The 22,448-nt window shown below is 38.0% G+C and overlaps 1 protein-coding gene across 1 annotated transcript in view; it reads right to left on the minus strand.

Moving 5' to 3' along the window:
- Window positions 1-18,988, minus strand: part of RABGAP1 (RAB GTPase activating protein 1) — a 118,516-nt gene extending 99,528 nt beyond the window's left edge. The window contains exons 1-2 of the mRNA XM_081151941.1: window positions 18,883-18,988; window positions 5,583-5,782 (exon numbers count right to left, since the gene is read on the minus strand). Coding sequence (XP_081008067.1) covers window positions 5,583-5,732 — 150 coding nt within the window. The 5' untranslated portion in view covers window positions 5,733-5,782; window positions 18,883-18,988. The remainder of the gene's footprint in view (window positions 1-5,582; window positions 5,783-18,882) is intronic.
- Between the last annotated feature and the right edge of the window lie 3,460 nt (window positions 18,989-22,448).

Below are 22,448 nucleotides of genomic sequence, written 5' to 3' on the forward strand. Positions count from 1 at the left end.
CTCAACTATGCACTTTTTCCTTCTATCTCTCTGCACAACACCACATGACAGTGTCTTTCACTGTACACAAGCCTACTGCAAAGGTAGTAGTTTCCATGCCTTCTTTCTCTCTGCTGTGACCTATCTTTCATAGTGCCATTCACGTTATAATTGCAATTTCAAATTCTGATCTAGTATTGCCTTATTTTCCATGTTTCCTCAATGCCTGTAAGATAAAGCCCAAATCCCTATCTATATTCCATGAGTTTTTCACAACTCTGCCCAATCTACCTTTCCGTCTCTTTATCAGTAATATCAAACTCCTCATCTTTCTCAGGACACACCATAAACTTTCAAGCATCTAGACTTTGTATAGGCTCTTCACTTTCCTGGAAAGCCACCCTCTTGCCCTCTGTTTTCTGTAGGACTGACCAAGCTTAAATTCTGTTACCTTCTCTGGTTTTACCTGCTCCCTCCTTAAGGAGTGCTACTATAACATTAGCATACATATTACTACTTGTTTTAGAGAATGTTTAGTGAGTCCCTGAAACCAGACTGGGCATTATTAGATAGCAGAGACTGTTTCTCAAATTATCTTTATATTCCCAAAGGAATACACCCGCAATACATGTTTACCGAACTGAATTTTATACATGCAAAAAATAGAAGCCAAAATAGAAAGATTTTATCCAATTTGGATACAGATTTTGGTTTAGTTACAGAAAATAAAATCTAATCTGAACAATTTATTTTAGTTTTGTTTTAAAAACAAAAACAAATACCATCATTTCCTATTATTCTGGGAATGTCATTAAGGTTTAACATTTACAATATAAAATACAGGACCAAATAGCAAGCTGCAATTCACAAACAGTAAACTCTGAAGTCCAACAAAGACTTTGAGCTTATTTAGAACAATATAAAAATAAGAAAGCAAACAATATAAAAATAAGAAAGACTTTGAGCTTATTTAGAACAATATAAAAATAAGAAATAATACAAATAAAGTCACATTTAGATTTGTGTTCCTCTTCATGTTATCTACATGAAGAGGAAGGGAGAGTTCTTTAGGAAACAGTCTTGAGGGGAAAACACACATGTATGAAGTAGCCAATTTAGCAGCTACTGTAAACACAGACGTAAATGTTTACAAGGACAGAGACTGCATGGTGAATGATTTATGCATAATTGTTTACAAAGCAGGTGGTAGAAAAAATACTGGCGACTAAAGCTAGCTTGTGGCACAACTCCAGGGGGCACCATTCACATCATGGACTATGGGAACAGCACCCTCCTGGGGTTGCACGGAGTATAGCCTATGCACCTGTCCTTAGTAGCCCTATCTGAGCTCCACAGTAAGACAGACATAAATTTGGGACATGGCTCTGACACTAACTCTGTTGGTTGCAAACAAATTAACCTATGAGAGCCACAACTGTCTCATCTCTAAAATGACAATGTTCTTATTTATCTCACAGGATTGTCATGGGGGCTCAATTATACAATTATATGATTATTGGGCAGTTATTTATTTTAGGCACTGTGATTTTTACAGGGATTATCTCATTTCTTCACAGTACCTGTCAATTAGTAGGCATCCAGTAGGCATCCAATTAGTATCTCCCTACCCCACTTTCAGCTATTTCTAAATAAACTGATCTATCTACTAAAGCTGAGGTTCAGAAAAGTAACTTTTTGAAAAATTTATTTTTTTTTGATTTCAGAGAGAGTAAGGGAAAGGAAGAGAAAGAGGGATAGAAACATCAATGATGAGTCATTAATCAGCTGCCTCCTGTACACCCCTTCTGGGGATCGAGCCTGCAACCCAGGCATGTGCCCTGACTGGGAATCGAACCACTGAGCCATGCTGGCTGGGCGCAAGTAACTTTTTAAAAAAAGTATTTCTTCCACTTTCCATGATCCAGAGAAAACTAAGAACACATCTACTATTCATGTACAAAAGCAGCATTACTGGAATAACATCTGTCCTTTCTAAAAATATCAAATAAAGGTAATAACTTATACGATAGAACTGGTCCTTGTGAGCAAAACTGCATTTATGGAACCAAAGGACAAAGTGTTCCAAAGACAATATCCAGGAGAGTCATTTCCTGGTCTTAATTTTCTACTTCTCACTTTATAGCCCATTTCCCTTCACTGCAACAATACCAACAGAGGCCCCGTTTGACTTGCCAGTTACACAAAGCTACTTTACACTTTAGGCACTTTGTCAGTGGAGACTGCTCTCTATTGCATTTGCTTTCCCTAACGTAGTTATGAGTGCCCAAGTATGTAGTTTCTCTCAATCCTGCAGAACCAGACTGACTTCCTGGGTATGCTCACTACCCATCTGCAAAGGTTCACTCTCACCATTCTTGCCCTCAGGGGCATGCAGAGGGGGCACGCAGAGGGGGCAGCTTTGGGGCTGACGTGTGTTTGGTGAGGGGCACAGAGCTTGGAGGTACTCATGGGCCAGTTAGGGGGATCAACAGGAAGGCATCCCCAGTGGTTCATGGGTGGGCTCCATGATGGAGTCTCCAAAGTAGTTACTGGGATCCAGGATATGTTCCATTCCCAACCCCCAGGTCATGCATTTCAAAACTCAGTATTCTAGATGGGATGAGAAAAATAAAGGGCTTCTCTGGGAATATCTCACACAGCTGGGGAAGCCAAATACTCAAACACACACTCACTTTTCCCCGTGGGAGAAGTCACAAGCTGCGTAAGTCTTGACATTGAGTTGTGACACCTTGGGATAGGGGTGACAAAGGTAAAGTGAACCTATGCCTTTGATAGTCTTCAATTAGTCCAATCTAAGATGTTTTTTTACTCCAATACTGTGCTGGAACTTCTCTGCTGGACTCCTGGACTTCCACAAAGGTACTCTCGTCTGTGATTGTCTAAGTCAGTGTTCTTTGAGGGCAGAGTGGTAGAAAACTCCTGCACTGCTATTTTGATGACATCATCTCCTGTTAACTCTTTGGCCAGTTGACATCTACTGTTGGACCTCTCTAGTGAATTTTTCATTTCAGTTTCTGTGCTTTTCCATTCAGAATTGAATGGAAAGAACCATTTGGTTCTTTTTATGTAATTTCTATCTCCTTAATGATATTCTCTATTTAATTTGATACTGTAATCTACTTTCCTTTATTTCTTTAAGCATGATTTATTTTAGTTCATTGATATTAATAATGGCTACTTTGAAGAGTTGCATATTAAATCCAACATGTCTTTCTCACAAGCAGTATATGCTGCCTTTTTTATGATGTATGGATTGTATTTTGTTTCTTTTCATTTCTCACATTTGTTGTTGTTGTTGGGAACTAGATAGTTCAGGTAATATATTGTACCAATTCTCAGTTCTGGTCTCCCCACTCTTGGTATTTTCTTTGCTCGCTTATTTGTTTAGTGACTGGCTGGCTCATTTTAGTAAATTCTAGTCCTCTAATTCCCATAGTGTTAAGCCTCTGATGTTGCTCCTCTGGGGGCTCATATTAGGATTTGCCTATAGTCCCCCTGGGATGAGAGCAGTTTTGGCCAGGTGCTGTGTCGTCTCCTCTGACCACACCTAGATGCTAAACTCCAGTAATTGTGGATAACTGCTCTATAGTTTTCAACAAGGCACAAACTGCTCCAGGGAATAAAACAAACTGAGACTACTTTGAAGGGAGAGCTCCAGAAGTCAGTGAGTTTTGTTCTGATTCTAGGCAGTTTCTTCCCAGCAATCCTACAGTCAGACCTATATGTCTAATCAATCTACAAATCTCCTCCCAATTACCTTTCACTATAATCTCTACTGTTTTTGAGAGTACCCTTAGACCTGACTTCTCCACACTCTCAGTTCCTTTCAGAAGAGATTAGGAGCTGTTTTATGGTCCCCTTCTCACTACAGGCAAAACCTCTGAGCCATAGCTGTAAGGCTGAAAGTATAGACAATGGCATGCTTCTCTCTGAGTGATGCTGAGCACTTGGTGGGTATGGGAGGTGGCATAGTAGTCTCAAGTCCTTTTGGCTTGCCTCTGGTAGTAATGGAACCACTACCTTACACACCAGAGTCAAGGCAAGCGGAATCGGGCTCCTGGTATACTCAGCAGCACTATGTCCAAAGCATAGCCTCCGTGCTGAGGGTAGGGGCTGGAGGAAAAAAGGAAGCCCCGGCCACTGAGTCACACTTGGCCAGCAAAAACTAGCTGGAGGCAGGGTGAGGAATGCTATTGTCCTGCTCTTCCCTGTAAGATAGCCTGTCTTCTTGACTGCAGCCATTTGGAATAGAGTTACCATCTTGTTTAGCTGGGATAGAGGAGGGAAGAAACTGGTCTTGGTTCAAATAACACAGATTCTTTACCAAATTTTAGTAAATTTCTTTGAATAAATGTTTCTTCATTTGCTATGTCCTTAAGAACATTTCCACAGACTTTCAATGGCAGCTTTTTAATTGTCACCAGTTTTGCTGGGGGGCAGGTCCACAGAGCTCCCAAATACTGTCATGCTGGAAGTGTCTTGGCCAGTGAGCTTTTTTAAAATGTAAACTAGATCATGCTCCATTCAAAACTCTCCAAAAATTCCCTTCACATCTGTAACAAAGTCCAAATTCCTACTAAGTTCTAAAAAGTTCTACATAATCCAGCCCCTACCTATCACTGGATCTTGTCCTTTACTACTTTTTATTTACTTTACTCACTCTCTTCTCTCTCTGTCCTAATAAGGAGGAACCTCCTCAGGGTCCTTCTGTTTTCTGTTACCTGTGGAAAGTTCTTTTCCCAGATTTCTCCATGACCTTCTTCCTCATTTCATTCAGGTCTCTGCTCACGTGTCATTTCAAGACATTCTCTAACAGTACCTGCCCCTTCACCCTTTATCCATGTATCCCACTTTGATTTTCTTCACAGCACCTAAATTTATTTATATTCATTCTCTTATTTGCTTAGAGTCTGTTTCCCCCTTAATAATAAAAGCTCTAGGAGGACACAGGGCTTTACCTGTCTTATTCTCCACTGTATCCCGAGTATTTAGAAGAGTACTTGGCACACAGTTGGTACTCAATAAAGACTTGTAAAGAGAATAGAAATGTCTTTAAAGCTACTTACATTTTAAGTGATATAACAGATAAACTGTTTTTATTTATATCCGTAAAAAGCAAAACAATAACAGAGTATGGGAAAAGAAGTAATAGTTGTTTGGCCGAGAAAATATAAACAAACAGAAGTGGCCAAAAGCCAGGAATTTCAAGTTCCATTTCAATAATCCTAAAAGTCCTTTTTATAAATAGCACTACTGACCTGCCACTGCCCTTACACTACATAAATCAAAATGATCACCTCTAATTCAATGGTAAAGTGAAAAGATCACTAAAATGACAAATGTTTATACTATGACCACTAATTTTGACAGGGGTAATAGAAGTTTAGAAGCAATCAAATTAAAAATTCTTAATCAAATATAAATTTGTCACTATCACCAATTGTAATAAAACTTTTTAGCATTAAAAAAGGATATTAATTCCATGTTCTCACTTGCACTCCATATACCTTCCCATTAAGGCCACGTTTTACAATGGACTTAGCAAGGCTAAGCAAAAAGAAATGCAGGTTATGGAGCTTTACCTTGAGTCCTGTTTTCTCGTCATCACTTCCATTATTTGTAGATGGTGTCTCATCTCCTTGCCTCGAAACCAACACAAAATCTTCGCTATTAAGAGTGGACACTGAGTCTGAGGAGACACTGATTTTTCCAACAGAAGCCTTGTCATCCATGACTCAAGAATGAAGCTCAACTCATGAATGATTAAGTATTTTTAAAATGCCTGAAAAACAAAAACCATAAAGATACTCATATAGAATGTCTGCTAGATATTAATTTATGTTCTAATTCTTACAAAATATATATGGAAAAACTTTTTAAAAAACACTTCTAAAGTATTTTCCCAAGACTTTCACTACTTAGAGTTTAGGTTTTCTATTCCAGATAATAAGGGAATTTGATGCTATTCAGAGCCAAGATATTCCAGATTTCAAATAAATAAAACATATTCCCTTGAGAACAACTCTGTCTACAGTAAGTTATTTGGCATATGTTGTAACTCTATTTTTGGTCTTTAAAATTATAAAAGTATTAAACTTCTGTTTTCTATCCTTTAATTTGTAAAGCTATACACATAAATGATATTGAAAGCACTCAAGCCAATCACTAAAGTTTGTCTAACATTATTGATACTTAAATTTAAACACTAATATGTTTTTAAGAAAAAATTTCACATTAATACCCAAGAGAAATAAACTCAAGGCAGGGCAATCATAAATTCTACAACTGGGAAATACCTTACACAGCAAGAAATCAGAAGTCCATTAAAAACTCAATCTTCCCTTCTCACAGTTTCTTAGAACTCAACTCAATAAGAACATTATCAATAAAAGTGTTTCAAGCCAAAAATTCCCAGCAAGAAGTATAAAATGTGTGACTCATGAAAAGCCATTCAATTTTTACTGACTCCTGGAATAAAACTCAAACTCATCTACCATTTAAAAACCTGGTTCTGCATATTTTGTGGCAATGTTCCCATCTGGTTGCCAAAACAGCAACAAAACAAATACAATGTTATAGTCAGAGAGCTTTAACCAATTAGCAAGAGTAGCTCTAGCTCTATGCTCACCTTGTACCTCTAAGAAGGTTCTTAAGAGTCTGTTTAATCTCTCCAATTAAGAAATCCTGATTTATTCTCCGATTTTTAATTGAACATATATTTATTAAACATACACCATATGCAAAGCACTATTTTCCCTTTGAAGGCTCACACCTAGATAACCACTTAGCAGCATGAATCACACAATCCCTGAATATTATAGTTGAAAGAAAACATAGAATTCATAAATAATATTAAACAAATATGGAAATGGAAACCCCAAGAAAAGGTAATTTAACTAGGTATAACTAAGGCTCTCATCCTGAACTCCTTACTACTTTCTATTTAAATTAATTCCCTTGCTTAAAGGCAATCACAGCTCTACATTTCATAGGACTAAATCTAAATGCACCGTGTGGAATTCAGGATGCTCCAAAATAAAACTTTTTTTTTAATGTAGTTTTGCTTCATCCATTCAATGAATACTTACTGAGTGTCCAGAGTATAAAGAACAGAATACAGTAAAAAAGAGATTCTTGCCTAAAAGGAGTGTATAGCTTAGTCCAGAACAGAGGCAAACTGCACAGATTAATAGCTACTGATTTAGGGAACAGTTTGGGAGAGGGGCTTACACATAGAGTTAAGAAGTATATTAGAGGCTATGTGTCTTTGTTAAGGATGTATGCAGACAGTCCCTGAGTTATGATGGGTACAACTTTATGGTGGTGCAAAAGTGATACACACAATAAATTATATGATATTCAACACTTTATAATAAAACAGTCTCTATGTTAGATAATTTTGCCCAATTGTAGGCTAATGTAAGTGTTCTGAGCACATTTAAGGTAAGCTGGGCTAAGCTATAATGTTCGATAGGTTAGGTGTATTAAATGCACTTTTGAATTATGGTACTTTAAATTATGATAGGTTTCTCAAGACATAACCCATCCTAAGCTGAGAAGCATCTGTACTTTAATATCTCCACGTATCTGGACTCAAGTTATCCTCCTCCTAAAGTGCTTTCCTTGCTTCTGCGCTCCACCAACTCCAACTCCTCATTCATGATCTAACCCTCCCTGTCCTAGTAGCCTGCCCATTTTCACCCGAGCCAAATGAATTACTTGCCCTATTTCTGTTCCCATAGCATTTTACATATTTTATAGTACCTACTATGCTGTATTATAATTTGCCAGAGAATGTCTCTTAATTTAATAATCACATATCTATTTCACAGATGAGGAAATTGAGGCTTAAAGAGATGGTGTGACTTACTCAAGATAATGGTTGTAATGTAACTGGTTAGAGGCAAAGCCAAAATCTGAACCCAGTTATCTGATTTCCAGAGATTATGATCTTTCCATTAGATTATGATGCCTTTCCAATGCCACAAATTTGGGCCCTGTCCCAAACACTGAGTATTGGGTAAAGGTCTTTATCTTTTTTAAAACTTGTACTTTAGGTAAAGTTTTCATGCTTAATCAGTCTTTTTTATCCATTGTAAAAAATGTTACTAATAGTATGATAGCAGAGGGCCTGGGAAAGTCCTCTAAACTGATGATCTCAGAGACACTGACAACTTTTTATAATACTCTAGACTCAAAAATAATATACTTGGGTATTTACAGTATGGAACTGAGAAGATATGGAAGGCTCAAAGTTCAACCTATTTTCTTTGAGGAGGTGGCCAGGAAATAGACTTTATAAGATATTTTATTGTTTGTTTTGTGACCTGAAAGTAACTGAAGTGGAAATGAGGCTTATCAAAACACTAAGCAGCACAGGACAAGTTATACAGTAAGACTTTCCTTCTCTGTCCACCATGGGCAGAAGCGAAGAAGGAGTCCAGGAGCTCCAAGGGCTCTGGATAAGCACCCCTTGCTTGGCCCCTACAATGAAAAGGTGACCTCAGAACTTGGTGTACTTCTGGAAAATTTCTAGAGTATTCACAATCTCTGTCTTGAGACCATAGGGCTAATTTTATTTTAATCCCTACTGTATCAGTTACCACAAGATGCTCCTACTCTAATTCTTCATCAGGCTTCAATTCTAATTTCTCATGGACAAAGTACAAGCTTCCTTCCCAAACACTGCCATCCCTCTTCCTACCTCTTTCCATATTACCTACCACCTTTTGACACACTTTACATTTTAATCATCTGTTTTTAAGTATCATGCAAACTAAAACCTAAGTTCCATGGGGGCAAGGACTTTTGTGTTTCATTAATTGCTGTGTCCCTAACACCTATAACAATGTCTGGCACATAGTAGGTGCTCAAATATTTGCTAAAGAAATAGGATAAATGGCAAATAGAGATGAAAAAGCAAAAGCAAGGGTCACCCAATGAAAAAGACCATCTTTTATTGACTGACAATAAGAAGTCATATTTGTGCCCTTGCGAGGTGGCTCAGTTGGTTGGAGCATCGTCCCATGTACCAAAAGGTTGTGGGTTCAATTCCTGGTCAGGACACATATCTGGGTTGCAGGTTCGATCCCTGGTGGGGTGCGTGTGGGAGGCAACTAATCAATGTTTCTCTGTCTATCAAATCAAAAGAAGCATGTCCTCAAGTGAGGATTGAGAAGGAGAAAAAAGACGACATATCTGTGATGGTAAAGCACACAACTAAGTCAGAAAAACTCAAGTTAGAATACCGGTTCTACTACGTACTAATGGTGTGAGTCTGGTCACACTGAGCTTCAGTTTCCATAAGTGAAAATGATGTATTATCTAGCTCATAAAGCCACTATAAAAATTACCAAGGAATATATACATATATCATTTATCGATGCACACAGAAAATTAAAAGCACAAAATACTTACAGCTTTTCAAAAACTAACTTCCAATTTTAAAAGAATTAACAAGTATCAACTGATTTAGGTAATTAAATTTAGAAACAAATATTAGGGCAAAAATATACAGCTTTCCTAATTCCATATTCTAATTTGTTTATATCTAAATAAATATAAAGGTATACGTAAAATGAATAAAAATGTATCTCTTTATAAAACTTCACAGATTACTAAGATGTATACACATCTCATTTTATCATCCCAACAATTCTGTAAGTAGACTGAGTAAGGATTTTTATCCCATTTTGTTTTATTTTTAAAAAAATATATCTTTATTGATTTCAGAGAGAGGAAGGGAGAAGAGATAGATAGAAACATCAACGATGAGAGAGTCATTGATCGGCTGCCTCCTGCACACCCCCTACTGAGGATCAAGCTCACAACCCTGGCATGTGCCCTGACCGGAACTGAACCGTGATCTCTTGGATCCTAGGTCAATGTTTAACCTCTGAGCCATGCCCAGCTGGGCATTTTATCCCATTTTAAATAAGGTAATATACACACGAACACCTGGTACTTGGTAGGTACAGTTTGTTTCCTTCTTTTATACAAGTGATGAGCCTAGACCCTTATAACACGCCCATTTACCAAGGGGGCTAGAGAGTGCAAATTCAGAAATGTTTCCTTCTCTCTATCTCCTTTAATAAATCAATTCACTTAAAAGGATAGGGAGTTTTGTTTAATTATGCAGCCTCCTGCATCAAACCTAAAAGTTCAATTACGTTATACTTTTCATTACTTCATCCTCTTGTTACTTTTATCCTTACTGACACATAAGAGATCACTAGAGGGATTTTCTGGTTGAAAATGAGTCTTATGATATCAAAACTCTTTATACAAACTTTTCCCAAATCCACTGCTCTGTGCCATAAGTGACAATTTCACACCCAACTATGCACTTCAGCAAAAATGATACCAAATATGCACCTCGAACTTGTAAATGAAGATTCAATTTCATTTTCAATGTCCCCTAAAACACTCCAGACCCAGAAGATAAAGGTTCTTCTTACACTCCTTTGAAAGCAATCAATTCCTGGATAATCAATATTTACTTTTTAAAAATTTGTGAACTTTTTTTTTTTTTACAAAGTACTACTGAATATTTGTACTGTTTCTAGTTAGTAACTACCATCAGAGCAGTAACATAAAGTGAATTGGCAGTGGCATGGATTTGCTAATGTGAAATTAGTAGAGGCAAAAAGCACCTCCCACTAAGTGACCTACTTAACTTGATAAAAGAGGTGTGAGTGGTACTTTTAACTGAATGTGACATGCTTGAGACAAACTGTGCTAATCCAGGGCTCTGGTTCATCTTTATTCCCTTGGTTTTCCTGAAACTCTTCCGAAGGAGTAGTATTAACTGCCTCCAGCTCTACCACTTCAAAAGGATTCCCCACTAGCACTGAGCAGTCCTCTCAAAAGCCTGCCCATCCCCACCTCTCACCCTCATGAACCTCTCCTTCTAAAAGTCAACAACACAATTTCAAAACCTAGAGAATTCTTTTTCGTTCTCATCTTACTTCTACCAGCTGAAATAAATGAAAATGCTGACCATTTTCTTATTCTAAAACTCTTGTTTTTGCCTCCATTTTCTACCTGACCATCTTTTCTCAGCTGTCATTTAGGTTCCTTTTCTTCTGCCCATTCATTACATTCCACCCCGTTCCTCTTCTTTTTCCACATCCCACCCCCCTAACCCCTGCGACCTTCACTAGCTCACATGTTCACAGCTTCTCTTTACCTCTGACAGGCTTACAGGGGTAGAGAAAAAACACAAGTAAACAAGTACTTATACTACAGTACAGTGCATGTCTGATATAACAGAGGGCTCTGCTACATGTGTTTCATGGCCATCTCAAAATCAATTCCACAAGTGCAAAGCAGACCCCCATTCATCACAAAGGCATGTTCTTCCTCACAGGTTTCCTATCCTGGTTAACAACTGCTGATCCAAGACAGAAATGTCAAAAACTCCTTGACTCCTTTTCTCATTCTCCACTGAAATTCAAGTGGGTTTTAGTTTCAGAACATATCCCCCAAATCTATTCCTTCTTCACTATCAGTCATGTCACTGACTTGTGAGTACTTCATTCTCTTTCAACTTCACTACAATGTAAGTCTCCTTCTGTAGACTCTAGTAATTGGTTATCAGGGCCCCATAGTTAGTTAATTTCTAAGATCCCTATTGGATCATATATCCCACCCCTTCCTCAAAACCTCTGATTGCTCCTGACTCAAAACAGAAAAAAATTCAAACTTCTTATATCATTTGTTCTTCAAAATCTCTGGAGCCAATCTATCATTCTAGTCTTAACTCGCCCTATGAAACCATACCAGACAACTCACTAAATTGGTCACGCATGTTTATGCTTTCAAGCCCTTTGCTCGTGCTGTTTGCTAAGCGAGGAATGTGTCTTCACTTTCTCAGTTAGTCCTTCCCCGCCCCAGCTATCTGGTGATATAACCAAACATTCGACCTCCCCATTTTCCTCTGCAACATTCCTTATTTCCCTCTAGGGGTACTAAGGATTTTCGTTTGCCTTTAAATTCTACCACAGAATTGCAGCATTTATCACACAGTAAAATTTTATATCTTTCTTCTACTGCACTGCATTGGTTAATCATTCCAGAAACTGCTAAGTATAAACCGCAGGGTAAATGCTGGGAATACAGCGAGCACACAGTCCCTCTGAGCTCCTTGTGGACAGGGATCTCAGAGTTTATTCATACTCTCTTCATATCCTATCCTGCCTACTGTCAGCACTCAGATCTGAATGCGTGAGTAATTCTTCACCAGGGTGTAACCGGCAGGGTCTAAGTAATGCGAGGACGAATGACAACTGTGCTATACAGCACTACCGTGCACGTGGTTGGGATGCGAATATGAAAGACTGCAATGAAGAGACTCAAAAAGAACCACCCTTGAGTGCGCCTGACTTTGGCAGGTTGCCAACTGTCACAGCCAAAACAAGTTAAACAGCACTGAGCCACAAACCATACCTTGGATTCCCTTTGGACCAAAATACTCTCTTATCACTTCTCTCCCAATGCCTATCATTTTTGCTGTTCAACGAGTGAGCAAATGAGTGCAGCTTTAGGGAATCTTAAATCACCTTGCTAAATCTAAAGAGTTCCAATTTTACAACCAACATGGTACTAAGAAGCTTTACATGCATTAATACTAATCCTTACACTGACCTTGCCAGATAGGTATTAACTTCGTACAACAGACAAAGGGGAACTGGACTGGTTCAATAACTTGCTTAAGTTCAGAGAGAAAATTATGGAACCTGGTCCAAACCCAGGTATCCAGGTACCACTGTCCATTTCTGAAATGCATCTCTCCTCTAGGCTGTTCCTCGCTCCATTATCCCCCATTCCAATCCATCCTCTTATGCTGCTCCCAGTTGTATGCTCCTAAAACACAGATCTGATAAGATTACTTTCTGCTCAGAAAAAGATAGGAAATAGCAAAAGAATCAAATTTCAAAGATACTGTAGCAGGCCAATTCCTGTGGGTTTGTAGCCCTTTAAAATTAATCAAGCAGAGTGCAAAGAAGATACAGTATTTTTAAAAATCGCACCATATTAATCTCAGCCTTTTTCTTTTTTTCCTGGCTTTGAAGTTTGTTTCCATGCTTTTGTTTTCAGATGAATTTCTCACAGCCTATCCCTGGGAAGGGTGGGGCAAATCTAACAAAACAGAAAATCATCCTTTCTTCATAAAATAAAATCCTTTCTAACACTATACTAACTGCTAAACAATAGATGTTCTCTTCATTTAAGTCTGACTCTGAATCTGAAGGCAGTTTCTTTGAATTTAGTGAGGTAAGAGAACCATATTAATAATGTAAGCTTTCTGAATAATTTCAGCTTAGCTTAAAAAAGCAAAAACAAAAGAAAACAAAACTTATTCACCTTGGGCCTACAGCACTTAAAGGCAAGATAAACCAGTTTATCTAAAAGTCAGGCAAATTTTAACCAATAATGCCTGTGACAATTTATTTCCTTAAACTATGAAGTTACTCTTTTAGTTCAATTCCAGATGGAATATAGGAAAAAGGCGTTTTTGAGTTTTAATTTTTTAAAGATTTTTAAAGTTTTAATCTTCTAAAATTGTGGTTAAATATACTTAACATAATCTTTACCATTTTAGCCATATTTAAATGTACAGTTCTGTGGCATTAACTACGTTCACACTGTTGTGCAACCATCCCCACCATCCATCGCTATAACATTTTCATCTTTGTCACCTGAAACAACCACCACTAAATAATAACTCCCATTCCCCCAGACAACCAACATTCTACTTTCTATCTCTAAGAATTTGACTGCTCCAGGGGCCTCATTTAAGTAACAGAATCATACCAATATTTCTGTCTTTTTGTGACTGGCTTATATCACTTCAAAGTTCATTTATGCTACAGCATGTGTAAGAATTTCCTTTCTTTTTAAGGCTGAATAACATTCCAATGTATGTATATACATTTTCTTTATCCATTCATTGGTCAATAAAAGTATTAAAAGACTGGTTGTAACTTAATAGGTTCTTTAGAATAAAACTCACAGAATCAGTACAAAGTGCCTAAAGTAGCCAGCCAATGTTTTCAGAGTTATTTCGTACTTTCTCATGAGTAATGAAGCTTCATTAAACTTTTCAAAGTTAACAGTCTCGTATATTTTTTTAAAAAACACACCAACTGGGAGTTGAACTTCTCAGTCCTTTTTGGCACGAAATGGATAATATCATAGCTTCAGTTTCTCATATGTAAAATGAGGGGACTGAACCCCTTCTATTCTTTTGTGAATGAGAGTATCCAGGAAAAGGGGCTGGGGGAGGGGGTGTGCCAGGTGCTTTCCAGTCCTAATCCTTGATGTAAACAATTAGTTCCATTTTTACAAGTGAAGAGTCATTAAGTAGGTTACCGTTAGTTATATACTCAGTAAGTGCCAGACTTGGGATATCTATCTTTTTTATTCCAAAGTTCACACTCTCCCCTCTATATCTTGATACCTCTAATGAAAGATATGAGACGTAAGACAAGGGGATGAAATGCACCTAAAATTCATTTAACACTACTGATTAAGTGCAATACTGTTAACACCTGAAAAAAATAACCCATATAAGTGGTTTCCCTATGTTCCTGTGGATATTTCAGGAAACACCACTTTAATTTTTCCAGAACTCTAGGTATGCTTCACTTCAACACAGTATATCTGAAACTAAATATTTATATTATTTGGATGCCATTTCCACAACAGAAACCTATCTCTGGGAACACAGAAAAAGTCAGCTTAATATTAACGTACTACTAATTCACAAGGTCAGGTTATATTTCTGACCTTGCTAGTACAGATTTTTTTAAAAAAAGACAGCCTTGTCTTTACTTGTTCTGGATCAGATTTCTAAAGCATAATATAATTCACTTTAGTGTTTTATAAATATAAAATTATGAATATTTTTAAGAAATGCAGGAACACCCAAAAACTTTTCTTCCTTTTAGGAAATTAGTCATGTTTCTTCTCATCCACAGTGAAGAAAATGAATCTATTCCATTTAGAATTATCAACCTGTCTACACTCAGATCTGAAACATTTATAGTATTCATTTCTCCTTAAACTATGTGAATTTAACGTTACGCAAGCAAATTGTTCAATAGATAACAAAAGCCTACGATAAATGCCGTAAATTTGGTTTCTCCTTTCTATGACCTCTGATTTTCATGGGAATGTATAGGCAAACCACAAATGTTTGTGAGAAGACACACATTTCATGCATTTTCTGATATAAGACGACCCTGGTCCACAGTGACACAAGGACGGTGGGACATTTGACAAGTGTTGGCAATCAATAAACATTTTCTGAGCACCTTCATCAACAGCACCACAATAAGCACTGCGTAAGATTTTTAAAAATAAATATTTAATTAAGTTCCACAGGTGTTTTTAAACCTATCTGAAAAGATCTTTTCTCACAACCAAAAGCAAAAATAAGATTTTCTCCTAGGGAACAATTTTAGAAATCACATTTTTCTTCAATTAACAGAGAACTGAACAGGTAAGTACAATAAATACATAACCATTTCTTTTCTGCAGATATATCAGAGGTCTATTCATAGACAATTGTGCATCACAGCAAAGGGATTTATGTGACATGTTCCTACTCTTACAGTGCCAGAATCCACTTATCAGCATACTTCAAGGGCATATGGCAATTTATTACCTCTACAGTAAAAATATTAAAATGATAAACTCCAGGCTCTTCCCTACAATAGTATTATACAAATGCCCAACATTTAATCCAATTTATCCTTGAATGGGGTCTCTTAATACTCTTGATATTTACACTACGTCCCCAATGAAAGATTCTGCATATCAATTTTTTCCTGATACAAAGGTCACCCTCAGAAAATGGAAAATAAGATTATAACCACAGGTTGATGGTTATAATTACCAAAATATATAAATAATGGGACGTAGGGAAAAGAAGTTTTAAAAATAGTCAAATTATTGTTAAGCTTTAAGAAATAACATTTTGTTAAATTACTACAAGAACTAACTTGCTAATGTACCTTAAGAAGTGTCAGATTTTGGTATGGAGAAAAACTTATTACCACAAAGATTAACAGATCCCAGAGAGTAGTGATTCATAACATAAAAGCTGATGCAACCTTAACTGGAGATACATAAACATGCATTAACTCTTAGAGAGGTGCACACTTCCAAATTCAGCAGCATAACTGTACAATTGATACGACTCAGTTTTAGAGCCAAGGTAATATATAGCATTTAATGTCATGCATGAACTTAAAAACAAGTTTTATTTTTACTATTTAATGATCCATAGAAAAGGGGATTGGGGGGAAGGTTAGGCCTTATAGAACTCTGCTATGATAGAAAGAACAATCTTCAAGAAATTCTCACTGTTGACTATCTCAGTGTATTGCCGTTGCTTTGGAAAAAAAACTTCCCAGGCTAAATTCTATAAACTAAAGTGTTCATGACTTGCAAACTACCATATTTGGTCAGACAGTCTTTGCACACAAAGAGAAACATGCTGTTAGGGTCAACAAGAGTGGTTACAATATAAGTTTAAATGTCTATCTAGTATTGTTTTGACTTACAAGTTTCAAAGAAAAACGATCTCTGAGGATCATCAGAAAACTAGGGGGTGGGAGGGGCAGAACAAGGTAACAAAACTATTGCAAAAAGAAACAGCTGTTAAATTGATACACTGCTGTTTTTTCATATATACCAATGGACATACATCTTTAGCCTTGGATTTTCTTTCTTTGGGATCTAACTATGGAAAATCAATAAAACAAGGCAGTTACATACAAAACACCCAAATGTCATGCCCAACTCCACTTTATATATATTGGTTAAATTAGCAATTCTTTAATACTTGAGTTCTATCTCCAGGAAAGATAATACAAGTTTTATACTCATTTATTCCACGTGCTTGAGAAGGTTAATGATATCTGATCACACTGAAAACTACAAAGATAATATTATGGGCAGTCTACATAAGAGCCTCAGCACACTCAACAGTAGCACCAATTTAAACGAATTATTTTCTGAAGCCTGTAGTCAAAGGTCACTTGTTAAAACAATTACTGTGAAATGATGAGACCTTCAAAGCAGGCTTTATTTTAGCTGGAAACATGCTCAATAAAAGACAATGACTTCTTTAAAAGAATCTGGGCTGTAAAGTCTAGCTGGAAATATACTCAAGAAAAAACAATGACTTCTTTAAAGAATAAGGGCTGAAAAGCTGAATACAGTTGTGGAAAATCATGTCCCCCTCATGTAGATAACGTGCATAACACACTTCTTTCAATATGCAGTAGAAAAGATAGGAAGCAGGTGCCTTCACTTTTACAGTACCACTACATAGAACACTATGCTAAAAATGCCAAAATGCATATACAATTGATAGGTTAATTATCCTGAAAAACATATACCTTAATGGCAACAAGTTAACTGTAAACTGAGTTATGAAACTAAAACAACAAAAAGTGCACCAAAAATAGCAACGGTTCAATTACAAATCTTAGTTAATAAATTCTATTAAAGCTACTCGTGAATTTTAAATGTTACCAATAAATCAATCATGGATTTAAACTTTACTAATGCAAACTGAGTTCTACAAAAAAAGACCACAAAGAACTCTCTCCCCTATTCATTTGCAGTTTTAGTAAACCCTACTTAAAAGCCTTCAATATATATAAAACAGCACTCTCCACATACTTGAATTAAGGCCAAAAGGACCTTTGTTTAAAAAAAAAAAGTTGAATGTGCACTTCCCTGGCACCTAAGCTTTTTTTCCCCCCAACTACTGTTCAAACATCAGTTTAATGTGACAGAGTTCAATTCACCCTCCATTGTTTTTTACTTCCTAAATAAACAAAGCAGCTGAACACACACACACGCTCTGGACTTACTACTCCAATTACACATATGTGAATACAGGTGTTTATTGGAATGAAAATATCAAATGAATTACAAAACCTGCCCCTGACAGTTTTTTCCATCGATAAAAATAACAAAAGCTAAAAGAGCTCACATTCATATTGGAACAGGATTTTGAACTAACAGAGTACTTGTGTGGGCAACAGTATCTTAATCACTTTTGCTTTCAAGATAAATGAAAAGAATCCCCGACTACTCCTAGTATGGAGATGCCTGTAAAAGCAGGTGCAGATGTTAATAGTTTGAATGTTGCGGACCAAAGAACTACCAGGCAATGGACAGCGAATTCTTGGAAGTCTGATTATCCTCTGGCTCAACACCTAAAACCCTGAAAGTTGCTAAGAATCCAGACATAGCAAGGAGGTACTGGGAGCAGATATTTAAAGAAGATGGGGCGAGTATGGTATGCCGAGGACACTTTAACAGCAGGCGTGCAAAATGAGATGGTAAGGCCAACACGAGATGTCAGATCCACACTAAAAGAAGTCTTTCAAATTAGGCGCAGCCCAGGAAAGCTAGCCGAGCCCGAGGCCAGCCTAAATCAGATACAGGCCCAGTGGGCAATGGGAGAAACTGAGGCGGAGCGAGCGGCCAGATTTCCACATAGACCTGGCCGAAAACATTCAAGTCAAAAGCCAAACCGGCTTTGCTGGGAGCCCAGAGGGACGGCCGCAAGTGCAAGAGTCTGAACACAGGCACCCACCCAAGACAGGGGGAACCGGTTTGGGCAGGGGCTCCGGGAGCATTCCCACCTGCGCATGCGCCCTCTCCCATCCGCCGCAACTCCCCCTCCCCCCAATCACAGCTCCCCTCACAACCGGGCTCTTCGAGGGAGCGGAGCGCAGTCTCTCTGGCCCAGCCCCGCGGGGTGAAAACACAGCTTCGTTCCCCTCAGAGGCCGTTGGAAGATACCCCTAGCTGGGTAGAGGGAAGGTGGGAGGAGGAGGGGAAACGCGGCCCTACCCGACCCGCCGTCTCCTCCTCCGCCGCCCGCCGTTCGCCGTCCCGCAGGCTCCGTCGCCTGGGCCTCCCCAGCCGCCCAGCCCCCGTCTTCCCCGCCCCCTTACTCACGTGAGAGCGGCTTTTTCCGCTCCCCGCCCGCCTCCTGCCCCGCTTCATAGGTCCGCGGCTGAGCCGCGCCGCCCCATTGGCCCAATAACAGGCGGCGGGGGCGTACTTCCTCCCCTCGAAGCCCCACCTGGGCTTGCGGCCCGCCTCAAGAGTCTGCGCCTGCGCGGAGTCTGCACCGCGAGACAACGCTGAGCTCGGGCGGTGGTTGGGCTTGGACAGGTAGTGGCGACGCGACTGCAGCGGAGACTGAGAGCAGGACGGGGGCGGAGGGATGGAGGGGAGATGGAGAGAAGCACCTGTTGAGCCTAAGAGGGTTACCGTGATAGACCAAGGAATCCTCTGCACACCTCTCACCTTCCGTGCGTTTTCAAAAGCAGCACAACAGTGTTATTCAACTCACCTGGCCTTTATTGAGGGCGCACAAATGTGTCAAAGATTGTGATGGGTGCCGGGTATTTCATTTGGCTTTGTTACAAACGTGAGATTGATTTTTCTCGTTTTACTAAGTTACAGAATTCAGTGTAGAAGTAAAACTTCTCAGTCCAAGGCCTTGAGATTTTTTGAGACACAGAGTAGCACAGAAATGAACAAGGATGTTTCAGTGTTACTCGAAAATGCACTGGGATTTGATTTTAAAATCATTCAAAAGTGGTACACAGCACCAATAATATGCCTTTTGCTTAAAGCCGTCCTGAATAAATTTACAATGTAGCTGGAAATGAAAATAATTATTAAAGGCGCTATTTAAGTCTTGATAATTTATAAAGTAATTCTACAACCTCTTCCTTAATCTTTTCCTTTTTTAATTCAAATAGCATATGCTCTTTTCCTGGTGAATGACTTATTCCCAATGTCTTCTTGTGGACATTGAACCCAAATCAACCAGAGAAAAAGCTGTGCTCTGTTAGAGTCCTCTTCATGACTTGCCTATTACGTTAGACTTGCTGAACTCCCTCAGGAAATATTTTGTTCCTTTTCTCCTTATACACTTATGTAATAATACACACCCATTTAAAAGTATTCAAATAATAGATACAGTAGTAGGAAGAAAGTAATGCCCTGAATTCCTGACACCATGTCTAAACCACTTTTAATATTTTGGTGACCATACATTCATGTATTTCTTGATTCACATGTATGTACACCCCAATATATATGTGAATCTTAAGATAAATTTAAAACAAAACTTTATTACAGAATCAGTATAGTATGCCTTGGAGAAAAATTAAAAATACAGACAGGCTAAAATAAAAAAATAAAAACATTGCATTCCCACCCCCAATGTTAATACTTTAATACATATCTTTCTTTGTGTGATGTCACACTTTTTCAAAATGAGATCACACAGTATAGAAATCTACTTTATCCAACGAACAGCATATATGTTATTATTTCAGTAAATTTCCTCATCTAATTCCTAGATCATATTCAAATTTTCTATCAACCATAACAATATTTTTACTGCTGGCTTTCCCAAATGAGCAATATTTCAGTAAATTTTCCTCTCATTTAATACCTAACTATAATCAAATTTTCTGTCGCCTGCAATACATTTTTAACAGCTGTTTTTCCAAGTTAGTATCAAATCCAGGACCACACACTGCATCTGGTTGTTATGTCCCTAAGTATTTTTTAATCTAGCACTTAAGAAAAAAATTTAAAGACATTGGCTTATTGAAGAAATTAGACCACTTTGAGCACAAGTTTTCCCACCTTCTGGATCCAAACAGTTGCTTACTCAAGAGGTCACTGAGTTTGTTCCTCTTGATTTTGTATTTCCTTAAGATATGACTTGCAGTTATACCTCAAGGCTCAATGAATTAAAGTCAAACATTCTGGGCTAGCACACATATAGGTGATATGTTATACTTAATGTTCCATTACATTAGATACAATACCAATAGTGATATAATGTCGACCACTGAGTTAGTGATGACATACATAGTTTTCATCCAGGAGTCTTTTTTTTTCTGGGAGTCCATATTTTAAATAGATTTTGTATAGTCTATTTCAATGCTCACCAGTGCCAAATAGCTTAATATTTTAGCCAATCACAGAAAACTAACTTTGGTTTACAAACATGCTAAACTTTTTACAGTATGTAGTTTTGTACCTTAGAACATATGGTTAAGGGTGTGTGAGTGGACTATAGGACTGGTCTGAGAAGTGCTATGGCAAGCTGGAGTCAGAATGGGAAGGTCCATGAATACTAAAATAAGGAAAATGAAGTTCAATCTACAGATACATGGGTGCCCTTAGAGGTTTTTAAGGACAGTATCAATATCAGATTTGGGTTTTTCAAAATCATTTTGGTAGGAGTATAGAAGGCAAAATGAGGGATGTAGTGGGGCTGTGTACATAAAACAGTTTGAAGGCTGTCTAAGATCAGAAAGGCTTCAACTAATGTGGAAGAAAATGGAAAAAAAGGAACAGGTTTTAAGAGCTATTTAAAAAAGAAATATCCTCAAGTGTGTTATTTCTTAATTCTGCCTACTCAAATCTGATTTTTTACCCCTCTACTGATTTTCCACTTGTTATACTTTTCAACTACACAATTTTATTTTTGTTCCTTTTAATAATTTCTCTTTAATGATAGTTTTAAAATCTTTGTCTAGTAAATCCGATATCTGGGCTTTCTCCAAAATGGATTGTTTATTCACTTTGTTCCTTTAAATGGGCCACACTTTCCAGTTTCTTTGTATGCCTTGCAATTCTTATTGAAAAATGAACATTTTAAATTTATAATATGGTAGCTCTGGAAATCAGATTCTCCCCCTTCCCCAGGGTTTGCTGTGGTGTGGGGTGGGTATTTTTTTCTTTTTCTTTTTTTAAATATATCTTTATTTATTTCAGAGAGAGGAAGGGAGAGGGAGACAGAGAGAGAGGGAAACGTCAATGATGAGTCATTGATTGGCTGCCTCCTGAACACCCCCCCTCTGGGGATTGAGCCTGCAACCCAGGCATGTGCCCTGACTGGGAACTGAACCATGATCTCCTGGATCATAGGTTGATGCTCAACCGTTGAGCCGTGCCAGCTGGGATGTCTTTTTTTTTTTTTAAACTGTTGAAGAGTGTCTCTGTGCCAGGGAGCAGGATCAGACTGAGGTGAAAGCCCAAGTTCTTCTCGGGTTTCTTTGAGCCTGAATCTATCCCTGGTTAGTGAGGGAACCTTTCTAATTTCCCCCATATAATTGGTTGCTTTGAATGTCCTAATCCTTAAATGGCTGGTTCCCAAATGCAGTAAAAGAAAAAAACAAAACAAAACAAGAAAGATAGGTTATGTTCCTTTAAATCCCCTGGAAGCTAGTACACCTAATTTGAAACAATGCCAGCCAGCCTCTGTGCCTGACCCTCAGAACTAAAAAGCAGAAATCAGCAATCATAATACAGAACCCCAGTATTTGGAGAACAAGGTTCTCACTTCCCATCCAGCAAGAGCACTTGAATGTAAACATGGC

This window comes from Miniopterus schreibersii (assembly GCF_964146895.1).
Source record: "Miniopterus schreibersii genome assembly, chromosome: 11".
In the NCBI taxonomy this organism is placed as follows: domain Eukaryota; kingdom Metazoa; phylum Chordata; class Mammalia; order Chiroptera; family Miniopteridae; genus Miniopterus; species Miniopterus schreibersii.